This window comes from Carassius gibelio, chromosome B17 (assembly GCF_023724105.1).
Source record: "Carassius gibelio isolate Cgi1373 ecotype wild population from Czech Republic chromosome B17, carGib1.2-hapl.c, whole genome shotgun sequence".
NCBI lineage: Eukaryota > Metazoa > Chordata > Actinopteri > Cypriniformes > Cyprinidae > Carassius > Carassius gibelio.
Window position 1 is genome coordinate 15,481,629 of NC_068412.1, and position 21,346 is coordinate 15,502,974.

Below are 21,346 nucleotides of genomic sequence, written 5' to 3' on the forward strand. Positions count from 1 at the left end.
TTTTTTCTTTGATCCGCTGCTGATACAGAATGTTGGCAGAGGTTTTTAGCTGCCCTAGTCATTTATGTGTCATGGTCATATGTTAACAAACAAGATGGAAGTTTAGCTCAGAAAATGTTGATTTCTTATTCCAGTTGTGGCATAAAAATATTAGACATGAACATAAAAATACTTGGTTTGGCTAAAACATCCCAAGAAAGAAAATAGTGACATATAACATAATATTAAACCGAATCTCATCTAAGAAACAGCATTGTCATCTGTTTTCATATTTTTAAAAGTGTCTTATGCTCATCAAAGTTGAAATTACTTGATGAAAAACACAGTAAAAACATTAATACTATTACAAATGAAAAATAACAGTTTTCTATTTGAATATATGTTAAAATATATATTTATTCTTTTGATGGAAAAGCTGAATTTACAGCAGTCATTTCACTAGTCTTCTGTCACATGATCCTTCAGAAATCATTCTAATAGGGTGATATGTCAATAAATATTTATTATTACAATCAATGGTGAATACAGTTGTGCTGTTTAATATTTCTGTGAACATTTTTTTTTTCAGGATTCTTTGATTAATAGAAATGAACAATATTTACTTGCCATAAAAAACCTTTTAACATTACAAATGTCGTTACTTTCACTTTGAATTAATTTAATGTGTTTTAGCTGAATATTTAATTTGCTGTTCAAAAGTTTGCAGATTTTTGCTGTTCAAAAGTTACTACGGCAAGAGTAAGTCAATAAAAAAATAGGAGAACAAAATGGGAAGGGAAAAAAAGAGCCAGAGAATGCAAAAGAACATTCTTTTTTTCGAGCAGGCCTTTAGGCGGTCTTCACTACAGATTTATTTGTCTGGTAATTATGCTGTGCTATCTGTTTTTTGTTTTCTTGTTTATTTCTTTGGTTGTCAAGATAACTCTTTGTCAGGCTTTGTCAGTGTTCTCCTAAAAGGCATAAACAGTGGGGGAGCATTAGGTAGTAAACACAAGAATCTCGCATTAGAAAGCAGTAATTTTAGCATCTATAAATGAAGCATTTAAAGCTACTTGTGTTTTTACCTAATTGTGTTTGGTTTACCAAAGTGTGCTCTTATTGCACAGCCTTTAGTTGTTGTTTTGTGTCATGCCCAACCAACAAAAGTACATTTCATATTTTCAAGCATCTCATTTAAATCAAGCTCTAAGCTAAAATCTTGCTGATTTTGAAGCACCCAGTGCAGCTTGTAGGAATAGCATAATTACTTATTCAGGCTAATATAAATTTCTATTGCTCACTGTTAATGCAAACCAGTTATAGACCAAGGGTCAACATAATTGTGCCCAGTTCCCATTCATTAATTCAATTCACTTTAAATTGGATGCCATCTTCTCTGGTCAGACCATCTGATCTCAACCCATTCAGGCTGTTCGTGAAACTAAGCAGTGAAAAGAGAACACAGCGGTGCTGAAAAAGGCAAGGGTGGCTCATTGAAATACAGCACTTTGCTCTCCTTTTCACATGCTAATTCTCTGCAAAGGGCAGAGATGATGAGGGCAGTGTTTAAGAATAATGATGGAGAATATTTGCCCTCTTTCGACCACAACCAATCTGACGCCCTTCTGCTATTTTCATCAAATGTACATTGTCTTAAAATGTCATCTCCCGCACATTACCAGTGCAGGGTAATTTGCTTAGCTTGGAAACTTGTCACATGAACAAAGTGAGCAATGAGGGACAATGAAAAAGTTAGCTTCACCTTTGAGAGCAGTTGCTTTGGAGCAGAAGCAGGTCTTATTTTTTCCGTATTTCATTTACTTTAGTTAAACCTGCTGAACTGTTCGGAGAGTACAAGTGCATTGACGTGCCAGCAACCACTCAATAACATCTCCCGACACTATAATACTATAGGCCGAAAATGGCATCGAGAATCCACTTTATTAAAACCTCTTTTGCAATGTTTGGTTGTATTTTTCCTTTGAAATATAGAGAATGTAAATACATTTCATTTTTGAAACGTGTACATTTTACTATTATCTAGTTCACTCTTAAAAATAAAGGTGCTTCATGATGAAATAGAAGAACCTTCTTGTCTAAATAGTTCCATAAAGAACCTTTAACATCTGAAGAACCTTTCTGCTTCAGAAAAGGTTCTTTGTTGCGAAAGAAGGTTCTTCAGATTATAAAAAGGAAAGAAAGAGATGGTTCTTTGACAGAACCAAAAATAGTTCTTCTATGGCTTCACTTGAAGAACCTTTTGAAGCACCTTTATTTTTAAGAGTGTTGGAGATAATGCACCATAATGCATATAATTCACCACTTATCAAATTAGGTTTTTTGCACTTTGTAGATAAAGTTTGATCATTTCTAATCTACCTGTAGACAACTCATTCCTAACCAAGTGAAAGCAGATTCCAGAGAGAAATATTTAGATTTGCTTAGTCAAGCCTATTATTTACCAGAGAATCTATGACTAAATATAAAAAACAAGGAGCCCTCCCAGGTCCTTGCCATTTAGAAAAAAAAAAAAAAAAAAAAGCTAACAAGAAGTCAATGCTCTGTTATATTCTCATCCCATCACCCAATAAAAATCGATAATTATATTAAATGCCGCTAAAAAAAGAATAAACACATCCCGCATTTCTCAAAAGACATCAAAATGCGTGGCAAATACAAATACTACACTTGGAAATTTGCAATAGTGCTATGTAGTGCAAAAGTACTATAATAACATTAACCATATTTTATGAACTTCATGTTTTCACCATTAAATGAAATGTTGTTTTATTAATGACAAAACAAAATAATTTCTAGTGAAATCAAAGCTAAAGGAATACTGCCCTACAAAAGCAAAATACAGTGTGAAACTGAGAAAAATGACTTTAAAGTTTTTTAGTAATTCCAAACAAAGTGAAAGAGCAGTAACTGGTGTAATACGCTGTTCTGCCTTGGTTTCTCGGGGGCTTTTCGAAGTGACACATTATTTTCTCTGAAAAAAAAAATTATTGATACTTATAAAGGTTGATAAAGGTTGTCTTGAATCTCCCAAAAATATCAATAACTTGCAGTCTTTTGCCTTTGTACGTCAGAATAGTTCCCCTCAAAATAAAAATTTGCTAAAATTTACTCACCCTCAGGTTATTTATAATATAGCTTTTTCCAGTTAAAAAAAGTTGTCTTGTTTGAATCAGGAGATCAAACTGTGATGTGAGAGGGCAAAAGGAGATAGACTTTTTCACTGAAGCAAGTGTTTTTATGGATAATGGACTTTGGCCAGAAGGAATAGTTTCAAGTTAAATCGCCTTAATAATGAATTTGTTGCTTACAAAAGTAAGGGGTACATGGACCCAACTGATGATGAGGCTGTGAGAGTCCATAAAAAGGGTCCATAAAAAAGCTGGGAAACACTGCTGTAGACTGCAGATTAGTGTTAATATTGGCAAACTGCACTCCAAGACAATTGATCTTGAAACTATGAAGATATAAAAATCAATAGAGGTCAGCAAAAAGCAGACAGGAGGTCAATCTTTTAGGTCTAATTCTCAAAACCAAGAATATTTGTGCTCATGTTTCACATTTATTTCTACTTGTGATAAAGGTCTTTAAAGCTTTCTCTGCAGCCTTGAAAACCTTAGAATGCTATACAAAAACATAAGAATACAACAGACACATTATGCAGCCATAAGCACTTTTCTATGCAATCATTTGGAGAAGAGAACCACATAAAGCACTCATCTCGATCTAGGTACTGTAGTTTATCTCAATTCACTAGAGTTCTCCGTGAAGTTACATCTTGAGGTGCATTCATAATTCATAATTTTGGATCATTCACTTTGAACTCACCGAAAACCCAATTACTTGTCTAAAGAAAACAATATGATCGTAAAGATTGTCAGGGTGGCAAAAAAAAAAAAAAAACCTTTCTGGAGGAATAATTTATGAGGTGCATCACAAACAGAAATCTGCACGCACACACAATCAAAGTCACAGTATGTGCTGATGCAGGCACACAAGCTGTTTTCATTATAAATTCACACTCCAAAGACCAGTGGAGGAACAACTGCAGTAAATTACTGCAATGAAAGAATGGCCAAAAGGACAGAATGACCGAAAAGAATAGTATATATTAATGAAAACAAAACTGAGTTATACTATTCATTAAAAAAGAGAAAGACAATGTTTACTTGCAAACTCCTGAATGGAAAATAGATTTAAAGATACAAAGTAAATAAAATGTCACCTGGGAACAAACAAGGGTCAAAACTGTCTTTATGAGACATCTTATACTGTAAAACATTCAAATGTATAATTAATAATCACAATTTGTCATGTGGGAAAAACGTATTACATTAGAAAAATGCAAAAAGACTTTTGGAGCCCACTGTATTTTAATAACTCTCACAGCATTGCTTCATGGAGCCTTGTTCACGTAGGTAAGCTGATTTAATATTTGATCATGACCAGATCTGTCCGATCCCAAATACACAGATTACTTTTGATCCCACTAAGATGCTAAGAGAAGTATTATTGTTTGGCATAATCATATTTGTGCATCCATCATCATTTTGCTTAAAATCCAGAGAAAGACGAAATACTGCGGCCTCTGTCTGTTCTGTGTACAATAACATTGGTTTACAATCATTGTGTTGGCTTGATTGGTTTCCTTATGATGCCCTTGAGATTTCACCTAATTACAGAGAATGAATGAATTCCTGAATGAAGTCTTCCACTGGGATACAAACAGTGTTCTCTGCTGCACTAAATTCAGTACTTATGTAAAAACGGTGAGGGAGACATTTTTGTTTTCACTGAATGTTCATTTGAAATATATTAGTATGAGACAGACAGCATGCAATGACTTCTTTGTAAATCTGTGAGCATGGCCTCAAGTTAACCAGCTTCCAGCTTGTGAAATTTTAATTAACCTTTTCAGTGGTGAGTTTAAAATATTCTAGCGGACCCCCAGAGTGAGTTTGTTAAGGCGACTGTTATTTTAGAACGTTCCCCTTTCTGTTTCCATGGCGATGCGTCATGCTTGTCACATGTCACACCGCGTCTACAATAACACAGTATGACAGATAGATCGCTTTTTCATTTTTTCTTTTTTTATTTAAATATTCACAAACTTGCATACCATGTTATGAACAATCTGATATATTCCGATTCATAAATATGTGTAAATGAGTGCGTTTTCATTTAAAAACCCTTCTAAATGATCTTTATGGGGATCTGTAATGTGTTTGTTTGCATTGCAGTGCAGAGATTCTGTCAGTTGGATTTACAGCACGTGAATTCATCAATCTCTCCAAAAATACAAGTGATAAGTGGCAGGTGAACTGGGTGAAGAATAGAGTGAACTTTATAGTTACACTATGTGTATCTGATATGAATAAAATACATCTGCAAATTTAATTTGAATGGATTGTTTTTGTTGCTTCCATAGACATGTGTGTATTTTTAAAACTTGTATGTATTGTTTTACTAGTATTTATGTGTCTTTAAATGTCTGAAACCTAAACTATGCATTATGTAGTTAATAACACTGCAAAGTTGTGATAATATGACAAGAGCAGTGCACGACTCTCTCTGGCTCAGTGCCAGCCAACACCAACTCCCAGGGGCATGGAAATAAAAATCCCATATGTGGGACCGTACCGCTCAAAGGGTTAAGAAGTGCATCCTCACACAAGTCATGGTAACTCTCAAAGTAACCCGCGACACAGGTCTGCCAGACTTTCCCATCTACTGAAATAACAATTCTCATCCCAGCAAAGAACAAGTGATAAACAATTAATCTCCTCTATGAATTGAAAAATTTTGTGATCAGTGATCTTCCATGACCTGCAAAATTAATATAAGTTTTCCAAGACTGGACCAAAACCTCTTAAATTTTCTATGGAAAGTGAAACCTTCTCAAAAATCAACTTAAACAGAGCGGTGAACCACAAAATGAAGCCTGCCCGCATTGCTAGCAGTAATGTGCACTAGTTTATACTCATTAGCACTCATTAACACTTATTAACACTCATTCCCACAAAATCTACAGCTAATGGCTTGATAAACGTAAGCAGAGTGCCTGCACTAATAGAAAAACTACAAGGGTCGATGCATAAGATTTTACGAATCTGCGTGTTGACAAATGTCACTTAGATCTGCCCTGAAAGTTCACTGATGCAGTTGCAAAACTCACTTATTTCCATAAAAGTTTAATGACTTTAAAATACGGTACAAGCCATTTTCTTTTAACATGAAACTCAAAAGTCTGTAAACGTAGTTGAGAAACTTTGCTATAAAAGGCAGCAAAAATCATTCCACATAAATAAAGCACCATGGTTAAGTAAATAGCCTCCAATCATTTTACACTCTTTCATTTCCTTTGATTGATTTCCTGAAATAAATGAATAATAATAGAAATCAAGAAATAAATTCAAGCCTTACAAGTTCTGTTCGTTACCTAAATACAATAATTCTGCTAAGGTTCAAACCTCTTAAACGTACCCTGTGCCAAAAGGGAACACAGATGTGCAGAGATGTTTTTTTTTTTTTTTTTGCACTGGGCTCAGCAGGAAATGGTTCTGTTATATTGCTCGCTGTCCTCTGAGACCTTCACTGAAGCATTAACAATGTGAAGTCCAAGGTCTTGGTGAGGTTATTTTGTGCTGTTCCATTGGTTGTTGGAACATTCTTAAAGTCTATGCACACAGGTTTGATCAAGGCACACTCAATGTTCACGCATAGTTCAGCAAAGTACTTGTCAGAAATCTTCTACACTTGACATTTGTGAAGAAAATGTGAGTGGTGCTTGCCTGTGCAAATCTTGCCTCCTAAGAGCCAGGGCATTGTGGGCGGTTCCCAGAGTGTTGCTATAGTTGCTAATGTCTATGCTGAGTGGCTGTGTTCAAAGTCTACAAAACCGGGGTGGAACACTTGAAAATGTACCAACATGTACACTTTTGGCACATATGTATGCTTTCGAAATACTAATATGTACCATTTAGATAAAGATACACATTTTGGCTTTGTACCTTATAGTATGTATGCATCCATCCATCCATCTATCGCCAGATGAAAATTCAAATTACTTAGACAAGAAACAGCATAACTCATCTTATAATTTGAGGCATTTTAAAATGATACTTTTCAAGTGAGAAATAAATAACTTTGTTATTTACAATAAAATGTAATAACTTTTTTTTTCTTGTTATGACTACAGCTCATTTGAATTTGTTCTACACTACTTTGATGTGATCTCTTAGAAACGAACGAACGAATGAATGCATGTCACTGACTGTCTGAGCATTGCGGTAGCTTCTGGACACAGATGATATTCTGGACATCTTCCTAATCTAACCCATCTGGTTTTCATCAACCAGATAGAAGAGTGTTCCATGACCTTGGCTGAATGTGTCAAATAAGAGTGACATCCAAAATATTCTGTGCTGGGTGTATTCCAGATACGGTTAGAAAGGATTTTGACTACACTTTGCTGTAAGACTTCATTATAAACTCAAACATCAGTCTCTGTCAATCAACATCTGCTAGAGGCTATTTGATTCATAACAGCTTTACGGATCGGTAAGGATGGACAGCTGATGGACAAATGGTGGTTTAGATACATTAGCATTATACCAGTCATTATTTGAGGCTGATTAATATTTTAACATCACAGTGTATAGGTATAAGGGAATTTGTATACAATTTGCTGGAAGCCATCAGTAGTATTTCAGTGTCCAAAGTGTTAAATGACTGTTTAGCTGTTGTGCTCGAGGGAAGACACAGTTCTTGTGACTGATAGCTTTGTTTTTATGGATCTGTAGTGGCGCTTTGAGAGTCACTAATCTTTCCTCCCTGCTTTCAGGACTTTAGCTCACACTGGTCCTCGAGAGAGAGGCTACATCCATTGATTCTTTTTACCCCAGTTACTTCCAGCCATTAAATATTCGTTAACATATGCATTTTACCCAATCTTAGCAACTGTACTTGCTATTATTAGTCTTTGCCTTTTCAGTCCAGTATTATTCTTGGCCACTATAACTCTGCATGCATAAGTAACAATGATTTCATTCAAAACGGCAGTAGGTTGCAGTAATGTATTGCATGGTTAGTCATCCACCTGTAAAAAAGTACAAGCCCACATGTAGTAGAAAGCCAACTACACAACACAAAAAGTACTTTAAAAGGAGAATGAAGGAAGAAAAATCTAACTTTATAGTGCTGTGTGGGCTATGTAAGCCTATTGGCTCTCCACACGAGCATATCCGCACATCTGTCATGCTTGAGAACTTGAGTGGAAAGCCTGCTGAAACCTTACAACTTTAGCAGCGAGACAGCAAAGCAAGGTGCAAAGTTTTTTCTGCATCACATCTAGTTAATAGAAAACTTTAGTGTATATTACAAGATGTGTGCTAGAATGCACTTGATAAAAGTATTATAATATTTATGTGTGCCCCCAGTGAAACCTTTTGTCAATCGCAAATCTTTATAAATGAGTGTTTGTGTGGTTCTCAAATTAATGTTTTTCCAGTAATCAGAGCCAAAAGCATCCTGCCTTTTCAAACACATGCTTACAGATTTTAGAGCATTTTGAATGCAACTTCCAAAAGAAATTATATGGATTTGAAGCCCACAATTATTATTGCAGGCACAATTTTATTTATTTATTTATTTTTCAATGCTGTGGGGAAAAACAACAACACTCGCAGTAGAAAGTGTGCCAGTCAAATCAAGTCACACCTCCTGCAGATCAATTGCTTTAAACGGAAAATTCTGTCAGCACCTACCTCTCCACATATCACTCAAAACTCCTGAGATATTTTTCCCTATGAAACAAAAAGAGCTGCTGTTATTAAAGTGCCAAAACTGCTTTCCATTCAACAACATTTTTTTTAAAGTTAAGTTGCAATTTTACTTGATTTATAAAAATAAAAAAAAGAAAATCATTATTTACCTGAATTATGTGGGGGTTTAAACTCCTTACCTAAACCTAATACATATATATATATATATATATATATATATATATATATATATATATATATATATATATATATATATATATATATATATATATATATATATATATATATATATATATATATAACACACACACACACACACACACACACAGACACACATAACAGCGGGTAAAATAAGTATTTAACATGTCACAATTTTTCTCAGTTAATATATTTCTAAAGGAAAAAAATTTTAAAATCTTCACTAGATGTCGGTAACAACCGAAGTAATCCATATACAAAGAAAACAAAATAAATACATAAAAAGGCATGGAAAACTAAGACATCAGCTGAAATCTACCTGCCCATATAGTCAGTGGAAATGAATATTAGCTGGTTCTGTCCCAACACCTACAGTACCAGGATGATGAAGATGAAACAAGGTTGGACACATCACCAAGACAATGGCCAAGGAATATCTCGATTGTTTCAGAAAAAGAAAATAAGGCTTCTAGAGTGACCGAGCCCATCACCTGAATTGAATCCAACGGAGAATAAGAACTAAAGATCAGAGTTCATAGAAGAGGCCCACAGAACCTTGAGGATTTCAAAACTATTTGTGTGAAAGAATGGGCCAAAATCACACCTGAGGAATGCATACGACTAGTTTCTTCAAACAGAGGTGTCTTGAAGCTGTCATTAACAACAAAAGCAAGGCTTTTTAACAAAATATTAAATTAAATTTGATATATATATATATATATATATATACACACACACATATGGCAAAGTTAGTTTAGGTTATATAGTATAGACATGTTTTTCTTAATTAAGTTGTTTGGAAAAAAAAAAAAAATCAATAATAAAATTACAAATGAATACAGCCTTGGTGAGCATAAAAGACTTAATAATCTTACCAACTCCAACTATAAGTATGTAAGCCAGTTACAGTTGTGTAACCACTTGCGTATACATGTCATTTCTGTTAGCAGTTGTGTTGAGTTTGTTGTACGTTGCCTTAGTCTTTAATATCTTACAGAACATGGCACACTAAATGTGCTACACAAACCGGGAGTGGAAAGTCAATAAATAATTCAGGGAAATGTGTAAAGAAGGCTGTTGCATTCCACATTAACAGTAATGCTTAACAACCGCAATGTGCTTTGTACATCCCAAGGTTACTCTGCTGATGATTGCTACCAAGGTGTGTAAGAATAGTGTGTAGCAGGAGAGGAGTAATTGAGCTTCTATGCACAATGAAACCATCACATGAAGATCTACGTGGCTGCAATAACATGTCACACCTCAACACCATTCACGAGTTCAACTGTTTCCCCCTTCCCACCAGAAATACCACAGGAAATGCAAACGCATCTTGAATGTTGTACAATTTCTATAGTCCTTTTAAGTGGCTGTTCATAAGAGGTGTGAATTATTTACAGTGGAAGCCAGAGTAACTGACAATGGCCCTTTCACAGTGGTCAGTCCAATCTGGAGGAAACCGTCACTGGCAATTGGCGAACTCCGTTTTACACTGAGTTATAATGTATTTGAATGCCATTTTCATCCACCCCCACCACCTCAAATATACTTCCAGTTACAAAGTCCAATATTATACAACAGTAACAAACAGTATGCGGCCATTAGGATGCATTTCAGATGTAGAAAAATTACAGAATAATTAGTGCCTGATCTCCGTTTCTAAAGGTTCCAGTCTTAATAACAATGTACAATGAAACTAAAGCAGTCTGTTGTGGTCAGATAACCAGAATGCATTTGATTATTCTGTCAGTGTTGGTAAAATATAAGCAAATCTTCTATGGACAGATGGGATCTAGAAGCTAAAAAGCACATAAATATTAGCAGCTCGGATTAACACTGGAAAAGCAGAGAACGGAAGCATTTAGTGATACTATCAGCTGACCACTTAGTCGACTGTCTGTGTAGATATGAGGCCGAAATTAATGGAAGGGCTGCATATGAAATTTGAAACAGACAGCCATCACACAGGGTAAAAAAAAATATGAATATTAGAAAAATATCCATACATCGCCAATCAAACCATGCTGACATTAAATCCAACAGTTGTAGTGAATTACATGAACTAAAAGATTATCGACCTCTTAGATGTCTTACTATTGGAGCCCTCTTTTTCATTTCGGCCTAAGTGGCCTGTTGGGATGCTGTAATATAATGCATTAGTCTCGCTGTTCTATAAAACATTCATCCAGTGGGACAACGTGATTTCGTATCAAACAAGTGCAGTCTTTACAGTCGGCATCTTCATTTGAGTTGACTGTGAAGTAATTCTGATTAATTTTGTAACAGAAAACAAGTTCAGCTATAGGCCATTAAAAAAACATAATCTCTGTTCAACAATGCGTAGCAGCGGCATTCTTAATATTTACTCTATTGTATTATAAAATCAGAGTAAGAAACACAATGATAAGTTTCTTAACAAAATCCTTTGATCAGGCAAATTCAACAAAGAGAAAAAAAGAAAAAGCTGTCATGGGAACACTAGAAGCAACATTACTTGAATAAAGATTGATAAGAGTTCAGTATGCAGTATTTGAAGAAAGAACAAGTAAAACAAGCTGCCGCCAAGGTATTTTTATGGCTTTAATTTGTAAAGTATCAGAATGGTCCCGTTCTACATCTTCACCACCAAAAGTTTCTTCTCAGTCCTTCTGAATGGCCCGTGGGAAGAAAAGGCACGGCAGACACAAGATCTGAATATACCTTCACTTTAGATCTTTATTGTTATACATTAAGTTTATATAGGATAAAATAAAGGTGGTATGATCTTTTTCAACCAATAAGATATGGATTACATATGTGTTGAATATGAGCCAAAACAACAAGTTATATAAACATACATGTGATCAGAAATTACAAGACATATAAGGAATAATACTGGCACTGAGCCTTTCAACTTTCTGTAAAGGACAACCTAAACTCAACAACCTGGGCAAACTCAACAAAGAGGCAAACTCACATTAATATCTAACAGAGATCGTGATATAATCTAACAATAATTAATTTTTCAAATAAACAATACAAAACAAAAAGTATTTTTGTAAGTTCGAAAAGACAAAATGCAAAAGAGCTATAAATTCTGTGCAACACTGAAAAGGTGTATGACCACTCCACAATGCTTTTTACACAGTTTTACAAACTTGCTAAAATCCACCCAAGACTAATTTTTCAGGGTCATCCTAGTTGGGTAATAATAGTGAACCTACAACAAATATAATATTTGTGTTCCCTCTTGCTCAAATTTGTTTTTTTTTTTATTGCCAAGGTAATATAATACTATTAATACATCGTTTTACAATCTGTGAAATGAATCCATAATGTGGGTTTATTTCTAGATGTAAACATCTGGGCTGCACACTACTCAGAACTCACTGGTGAATGCCTTTTAAATTAAAACTGAATTTATAAATTGTAATGGTCAATAACTGTGCAGACAAAGTTTGAATACTTGCTTCAGCAGGAGCACGAAGGTGCACACAGCGCACTACAAAAATGATGTGAACATTGAGGAAATGATGGCAGACTGAGAATTTTCAAGCCAAAGTTAAGTAAAAGACCACCAGAGAAGATAAACACGCTGGTTTTCTTTCGGGGGAAAAAACATGCAAGCACTGTCACCGACAGCAAGTTTAGTTTTATTTTAGTTTTCATTTTGCTGTTTACCTATGGAGGCTTTCTTTCTTTTTTATTTATTTGATTTGTCAGTGTTTGCTAAACATTCTATAATTTATTAGTCAGCATGTGGTGTAGACCTATATGCCATGCCTCATCTTATTCCTTTTTGTGTGCATATGATCTACATGATCGCGTGTTCTTTGTGTGATGGTCAGTCTGTGTGAATTGAATGCTTTAAACTTTAAACTTGCAAATTATGCTGCGCTTTATGCATTTGCCCACTGCCATATGTGTGCTTTATGCAAAAGTGTTATCTTTGCTTTATTTGAAAAATGATTCCCAATGCAGACAAACTATGTGAATACTGAGTGCCCTGTTGGTTACAGTGTTTACTTCCTTTTTAATTATATTTTTATTAAATTTTTATTTATTTTTGAAAAAGACTTTGTCATCTAAAGTATAAGTATGTTTATTTTACACATTTTTACATTTATTGTCAAATAATTTCAAATGTCTTAATATATTAATACTAATAATAATATATATATATATATTGGCCCCCATGCTTTCCAAGATATCGGTATCGTCATTGGCTGTCAAAAAAACAATATCGGTCGACCACTAGTATCAATTCGATGTTCAGAAACCCCTCATGATTCACCATGGAGCATGGCATAAACTGAGAGGGCATGAACTAGCATCCAGATCCTAGAAGTGAAGTACTGCCCACAACAGTCCCACATTTGCACAGGTCATTACACAGGAAGCAATTGTTTGTTCATATGCCCCTCACAAATAGAACACAAGCCAACAAACTGTGAAACATGAACATAATCACACCATTTGACCACTGAATGTCAACTACTGTAAATACCACAGGCCCACGACAAACACATCCAGTGAGTAACACTGACAAAAGGCTTTGTGTCATCATGAATAGAAGACATCGATGTAATCTGTATAAGCAAAATGAAAAGAATAGCCTGAAGTTATTACCAGCTGCCTCCTATAGGAACATCATGGATTCTGCAATATTAATAAAGGGATAAATGTGCACTTTGAGTTCCACCTCAGTCCAAACATGCTTGGCTTCAGGTGTTTTCAACCAGCCTCTATAGCAAAAATTAGCTTAAGTTCATGTGCACAGATTCTTCCCTTTATTTTATTTTTTACTAACCCAAACAGTATTCCACTAAGAAACAGTAAATCTGTCATTGTAATCCATGTGACGTCAGACAAAATAGATTTCTCAGTTAGTGCTTTATAGCCTTCCTCCCATTATGAGCATCCCTTTGTAATGTTCCATAGGCAGAAGGACACTGAATTGTAGGTTTCTGTGACAGAATAAATGGTTGACCTGAGCAGCTTAACCTACATACAATTCTGACAAAGGGAATTTAATCACATCATACGTCCTGTTACTGTTTAATAACACATCACGTTTCATGGCTCCTCTTTACATTGAAACAGTGACAACTATTAAAACTAGCCTTGATTGCCTCTGACAGCACAATAAATAAATATGAAATGACACTGTCAATTAGTCCTCAAGCATTAAAATATTATGTTAATAAGAAATGACACTGAAATATTATGGAAGACTGAGGTTAAATTCTTGACTATAAAACAGCTAGTGATGATATTAAAAATTACAAAAGGACAAAATGAATCAAATTATTCTGTTTTATGAGGTTTCTGAACTAGAGAAAGTTTCTGGACTGGGTTCTAAACTTGTAATTGATATTTCTATTCAAAACTTTACTGTGGCTATAAAATTTTGAAAAATGTTGTGATATTACATTACAGATTATATAATATTACAATGATATTATATTAAAGACAAGTCTGCAATGTGGTTTTACAAAATATTGTTAAAAGGTTTTTTTTTTTTTTTTTACATTTGTAATAATTAAGGCAATATGTAACTATTAAAAATTTTCTAAGTAGAAGTATGAATTAAATATTTTATGATACAATTTTGTTCAAATGTTATAATCAACTTAATTTTGTTATGTGTTATCCCAAGAGTGTATTGCATTGGTAAAACTGTTGACAGCTGATAAAAAGGTCACTTTTGTTATGGGTCAATTAATTTCTACCAGCAAGTTCAGTAACATACAGACGTCAAATTTAAATACATTTACACTTAAATATAATACAACTGAAGGACTAATACAGTTATGAATTATTCAGAATTGTTCACTAAACTGCAATACAGTGTGACAACTTCCCCATGTGACAACTAGCCCCATACATACTTTGCAGTAACGTTTACACAGTGATGGCTATAGATATTTATGCTTTGCTTGATCAATGCATCTTCTAGTGATAATGCCATTTCAACACGTCCCATCATTATAAACCATCCCGCCTGGCAACATATTTCATTCGGAAGGCAGCTATACATGACCACAGGCTACTGATGGCCCAAAATGCACCTGTAACGCAGGAACTGTCAATTGACATGCAAGCTATAGGGCCTACAACACACTGGTTATCATTGAGAATGAACATCCACATCTTTCATCTACCTAGCAAGGTCACGACAGCTCCGTTAAGGCTATTGTACGTAGCCGCTACGTATGTTTGTCTTACCGTATACTCCCTGGCAAAAAACGCCTTCAAATAGTGTGGCCAATAACCACAGGAGAGCAAAGATAATTTCCATCTTCACGTTAGTCTGAACATATCCAGCTCCTCAGGCGGCGAACAGTTGAAGGCAGTACGTGCAGTCCAAATCTCCCAGCTCGCGTGACCGTATCATCAAGAAACAGCTGAAGTGGTGTCTGTCAGTCAGAGATGTCACGCTAATCATTTCTTGCCAATCCAATGCAAGTGTTTTCACCAAAGTGGTCTAGGCGGAGATGTAAAGCTGTGACAGATGAGGAGGACGAGCATCAGACCTTCAAAGCGGGTCTCCTCCTCACATCTTCGCCGGCATTAAGACGCGAAGAGCGAAAGTGAATGACAGCGCCATGGGAAACACGCGCGCAATTAATCGGTTGCGCGCGCTGGCATCCACCTCTTCGACGTTCCCAAAAGGTAACACTGCGGAATTCAATGCGAATTGCGAAAATAACCAATAACCCTACGAGACCGCCGTTCGCATCCTCTTTGTGGTTACAGGATGCCGGTGAGGCAGAAAGGCATGCCGATAAAAGCTGCTCCTATAGCAACACTGTGACTCTTCGTCTCCAGCGGATAAATAAAAAAAGATTAAATCCTTTATTTCATAAGAGATGTTTGGGCTAGTTTTACTTCAAGGAAGTCTCTGGCCCCGGTTTGAAAAAAACGATGACACGTAAAGAGATGCGTCAGGATGCCTATTTTCAGCATAAAGCGTAATTTAGACTGAATGAAATGTGAAGGGTGGCTGGGAACGCTGCGCCATACGTACTGCGCTGGAACGCCGGAGCCCAGCTGGCTGACTACGTCAAAGAGCGCGTGAGGGAGCGGGCGAGCGAGCGCGCGCACTCGGATCTCATTTGTATGAGAAGCACTCTCGCGCTGAGAACGTTCGCAGTAGAGCAACGTGAACTTCATCATAAATTAAAGGCCGCTAGTCTAAATGGTATACATGCTTTCCGACGTTCGTTCGTGCGTTTGTCGTTTTCTCTCACTGAAACGGAAGATGATGTAGCTGCTATTAATTTCGCCGCGCTTCGTCCTCCCCTGTCGACTTTATAACTATCAAATGAATGATTTTTCTTTCCATTACCAGCATCTCGATCGCAACAGCATGAGTGGCTGCGAGGCTAAATACACTGTGAAACAGTTAGTCATTAACTCAGGTAATGTTAATATGCCAACAGGCTATATCTGAGCTAATGAAATCTGTTACTGTAAAATGTATTGATGATGGCACAGGTGGTAAAATAGAAGGTCAGGATGACTACATGTATTCAGCAGCACTGGGTTCACTGAAAATAAATACTGTAAACATGAACTAAATAATTGGAAATGGAGTACAAAACTATCAACACTCAAAAACATTAGTCAAGTCACCTTTATTTATATAACACTTTTAACAATACAGATTGTGTCAATGCAGCTTTACAATATTAAATAGGGAAATAGTGTCTCAATAATACAAAAGGACAATGCAGTAAACACTCAATTTCCAGTTAAAGGCAGTTCATCACTGAATTCAGTGATGTCATCATTCAAGCTCAGTTCAGTTGACGATATCGCTGGAAAATAAGTGTCCCCAACTAAGTAAGACAGAGACAACAGCGGCAAGGAACCAAAACTCCATTGGTGACAGAATGGAGAAAAAAACCTTAGGAGAAACCAGGCTCAGTCGGGGGCCAGATGAACTAGCAGGTTGTTCCAGCAAAGTCAGATTGTGTGGAGGACTCATCTGGTTCCTGTGGTCTTGTCCCGATGGCTGTCAAGGAGACAAGGTCTTTACTGTGGATCTGTCTCTGGGGCTCACCTTGTTGTCCTGGTCTGACATTCAAGGGCTGTAGAGGTCCTCTCTATGTGCTGATCCACCATCTGTTCTGGATATGTACTGGATCCGGGTGACTAAGTGACCATCTGATCTGGATACAGACTGGATCTGTTGGCTACGATGACCTCGGAATAAGAGAGAAACAGACTAATATTAGCGTAGATGTCATTCTTCTATTGATGTAACAAGTACATCATGTGTTATGGGAAGTGTTCCCGTTTCGGGCTTTCCTAATTAATGCAGCATAACAATACTTTAAAAGATTTGAATATTAGAAATGTGTTAGTGTGTTATGTGTAAACCAGGTTAAAGAGATGGGTCTTTAATCTATATTTAAACTGATAGTGTGTCTGCCTCCCAAACAGTGTTTGGTAGATTATTCCAGAGTTTGGGCACCAAATAGGAAAAGGACCTACTGCCTGCAGTTGATTTTGATATTCTAGGTATTATCAAATTTCCAGAGTTATGAAAATGCAGCGGACATGGAGGACTATAATGCAAGATTATATGATAAATAAGATCAAATGTAAAAAAGAGAAAATTCTAAGAATGCCCATAAGATTTATATTATAAGTGTTTATAAATTTACAAAGTTTATAAATTCATGTCATTCAAGCAATGTTACAATAACAAAAACCTAAAACAGTTAATTCATATTCCCCTCTACAAAAAAAATCTAAATTTGAACAATGTTTTAAAGTAATTAATATACATATTGCCTTTTTATCTACCCAATTTTAAAGCAATTTATAAAATATAAAGCAAATTATAGTATTAACCTGTAAAAACTCCTCTTCATTCATTAACCTATAAACTTACCTATCATATGTGTTACCAGCCCAAATCTTCTTAAGATACGCTAAAAGCACAACAACAGTACGTTGTTTATAATATTTATATTTTATATTCATATTTATATGAAATGTATACAAGTCATACTAAGTCAAATGGTCAATTTAGTGCTTTGCATTACATTATCTTATTCAGCTCGTCAGCTCAGGACTTCCCAGCATCTGAGCATTTGTTGTTTTACAAACTGCGTGCTGTACTGCCATCTTCTGGAATATGAAAAAAAAAAAAAAAAAAAATTATGTTTCATGAAAACCCAAGGAGACATGCAAAATAGTTGATTAAATTAAATTGTGTGTGGGGGGTGGGGGGTTTTATAACCATAAAATGATTTTTAATAATCTGCTACTTGATATTCAAACAATGTATCCTATTATTATTAGTATTGTGTAGCATCAAGAACAAATTAGAAATGACAGAATGTTTTTTACCGGTGATTATCTAGACATCTGAATCTGCTCAAATAATTTAAAACACAGGGGAAGTTACAAATGCTAATCATTACCAGTGAGTCTGTAGATTTAAATACAACTAAAAAAACAAATTTAAGGCTTTTAAATACTCTTTTTAAAACCAGCACAATTAAAAATACAATATATTATAAACAACTTTACAGTTCAAATACAGGTTTTGAACAAAACAAATAGTTTTATACAATAAATAGCCTTTAAACCATTTTTTAAAGATAAGTCAAAACTCTAAATTATATTGATGTTCATTTAAGATAACTATATTATATAGTTTAAAATGTGCTGGACTCACATAAATTTATTGTATTAAATTACAGCATTTTTATGTTTAATCATCACATTAAATTCCTGTTTTCCATCCCCAAATTTAAGACTTATTGAAATTATAATTAAGACTTTTCTTTACCCTTTAAAATATTTAAGACTTTTTAAGGACCTGCAGTGACCCTGATTACTCAGATTGGTTTCTTGAGGGCATTTGAAAAGATTTTGTACTTTACAACCCCAATACTGGAGTGGGCACCTTAGTGAGCCAAATAGCTTGGCTGTTAGCCCACCTGCCTGGAGTTCCATTTGCATTTCAAGGAAGATGCATCTTAAGTGACAGATGTACTGTAACTTAGAGAGTAGTTCTGACTATCTGCACTTTATCTCTCAAACTCTGCCAAGCTAGTGCATTAGAGCACCACTGCTTTATTTTTTTCTGTGAATGACTTAAACGGTAACCACATAATGAAAGAATAGAACGCTAGCCAATTATTAGCTCAAGAGATGTTCAATTCCTAAGGAAGACGTAATGACAGCCAGCGTACTGTAACTGATGACCCAGCTTTGCTCCATTAGACAAACATAATGCTATTCACCATTTAGATCTTGTGTGCAAATCAAAAAATCAATAGTAGACTTGAAGTCTCTGTCAAGAGCTCTGAGAAATTTGTTGAGGACATCACAGTCATACCTAATGCAAATTAATTCCTAAACACATCTACTGCTCTATTATTTCACACTCAACTTATTGGCTTACATAGTTACACTGTAAAATCATCACAAAAATGATTTGGTGCTCAACAAAAGCTGGCGAATAGCTGGAAATATTACATCTCCTGAATATTAGCAGCATTTAAATATAATTCTCAACTAATCTACCTCAAGGGTCACCTTGTTAAACTTTTTATGAATACTCTTAATTTACATTATCTATAAAAATCTGAAAAAGCCAGAATTATACTGGGACCTTTTCATGAGAAAGGTAATGTTCTTACATCAAGGCCTTAAATCAGAAATAACTAAATAAATCACCTCAGTGTGTATCCTTTCAGATGCTACAACTAAGCAGCGTTAATTAAGAGAGGCTAAAGACGAGAGGCTTGCTCATGCGGATTCTTATAATGAATGAATTCCATTATAATGCGAAATATTCTGATCAGAAATATGTTCATATCCATGCATTCATTCGCTCATGTCAAGGTTCCTCAGCTTCACAGATCACAGAAGGGCTGTTATGTGATCTTGCTGTTGTTGGATGGTTGGAGTTAGTGATGCAGCATAATGACCTGGACAGCTCTGAGGTTTCTAGCGAGCAGCTGTCTCGTCAATCTCAGCTCACCACTGCAAAGGCTAATTTTAACCCAGCGCTAATTTGCCTCAACTCTATGACAAACACAGATTTCTGACAAACCCTAATTAACCAATAACATGGGCCACTGCACCACATGTGCAGCTGTCATGTATGATGTGTAGCTCAAGGTGTAAGGTGTCTTGCTTAAGCCGAAGTCCAGCAATTAACCTGACACACAAAAAAGAGATCTAATGCCTCCTCCTACAGTTACCTCCTACATATTTATTCACTTTAGTGGGCAACTGTGCAGGTGTGTTAAAATAAATACATAAATAAAACTTAAATTTGCTCTTGTTGGTGGAGGAAAAACATGCACAGTATAGACTTGTATCCATACAGAAACTGTTCTTTTAAATTGTAGTAATATATGAAAATATTGCATTTTAAATTCAGCCTTTGCGAGCGTCTTTCAAAAACATTAAAAATAAAAAACTCTTATTATCATTGTTGATTGTGGATAATAATGTACAGACGGTATTGTCCACTACATTTCAAAAGACTAATTCCCTTTTTTTAATTTTTTAATTTGTTACGTGACATTTAAGACATTTGTATGTTACAAATGATTCCCTTTTCTAATAAATGCTGTTCTTTTCAAATCTCTGTTCATGAAAAAAAACTGAAATCCTTAATCCTTAGTATTTTTATTTTATATATTTATTATTAATTATGCAAAAATATAGCAATGCCATTAAATTAAATAACTTTTATATTTATTTTATAATTGTAATAGTTATTTTAATAGTATTTCACAAAATTACTCTTTTACTCAAATGCCTAGTCCCAGTGCCATAACTTTAAAACTGACTTATTTCATTTGAAATTGTGAGCCTTAAAAACAAGTTGAAGCATTGGTGAAAGTTGTGCAACAAAGTGAAACAAAGGAGAGGCTCAGGGTTTCACTTGAATCTCACACTAGCACAGCATGCTGATTACCATGCGCTTCAACTGTGGTTTCTGTTTTGGGTTTTTAGACATCACAGTAAATTCTACATGCATTTAAATATTATTTTCTCCCAAACTTAAGGTCTTTAAACACTTTTACAATCTTGTATCAGAAATGTTCTGCAGACTGTTATTTTCATTTATTTATTTATTTTTATCAATAGCATGAAATTATCTTTTTTTTTTTTTTTTTTTTTTTTACAAAAACTAAATTCACAATCTCTGCCTGGCATTCAAACACAACATCCTACTAGACTGCAGTACAAATCTAACAAAAGGTTAATGATAAGATGTTAAGTCAATAACACAGTCCATAACAAAGAAGGTGTAAATTAAATACCTGCAAGACATGTTGGAAAAGCAAAAGCTTGTGCTTTTTACACAGTTTTAAAGTGCACTCTTCTCTTCAGTACATGGAAAG

At 35.1% G+C, this 21,346-nt stretch overlaps 1 protein-coding gene across 2 annotated transcripts in view; it reads right to left on the reverse strand.

The window, feature by feature from the left end:
* Nucleotides 1–16,042, reverse strand: part of mdga2a (MAM domain containing glycosylphosphatidylinositol anchor 2a) — a 136,485-nt gene extending 120,443 nt beyond the window's left edge. The window contains exon 1 of one of the 2 annotated variants that reach the window (XM_052581272.1): nucleotides 15,186–16,042. In XM_052581272.1, coding sequence (XP_052437232.1) covers nucleotides 15,186–15,258 — 73 coding nt within the window. In that variant the 5' untranslated portion in view covers nucleotides 15,259–16,042. The remainder of the gene's footprint in view (nucleotides 1–15,185) is intronic. The other variant, XM_052581273.1, reaches the window with a different exon arrangement.
* Nucleotides 16,043–21,346: the final 5,304 nt, after the last annotated feature.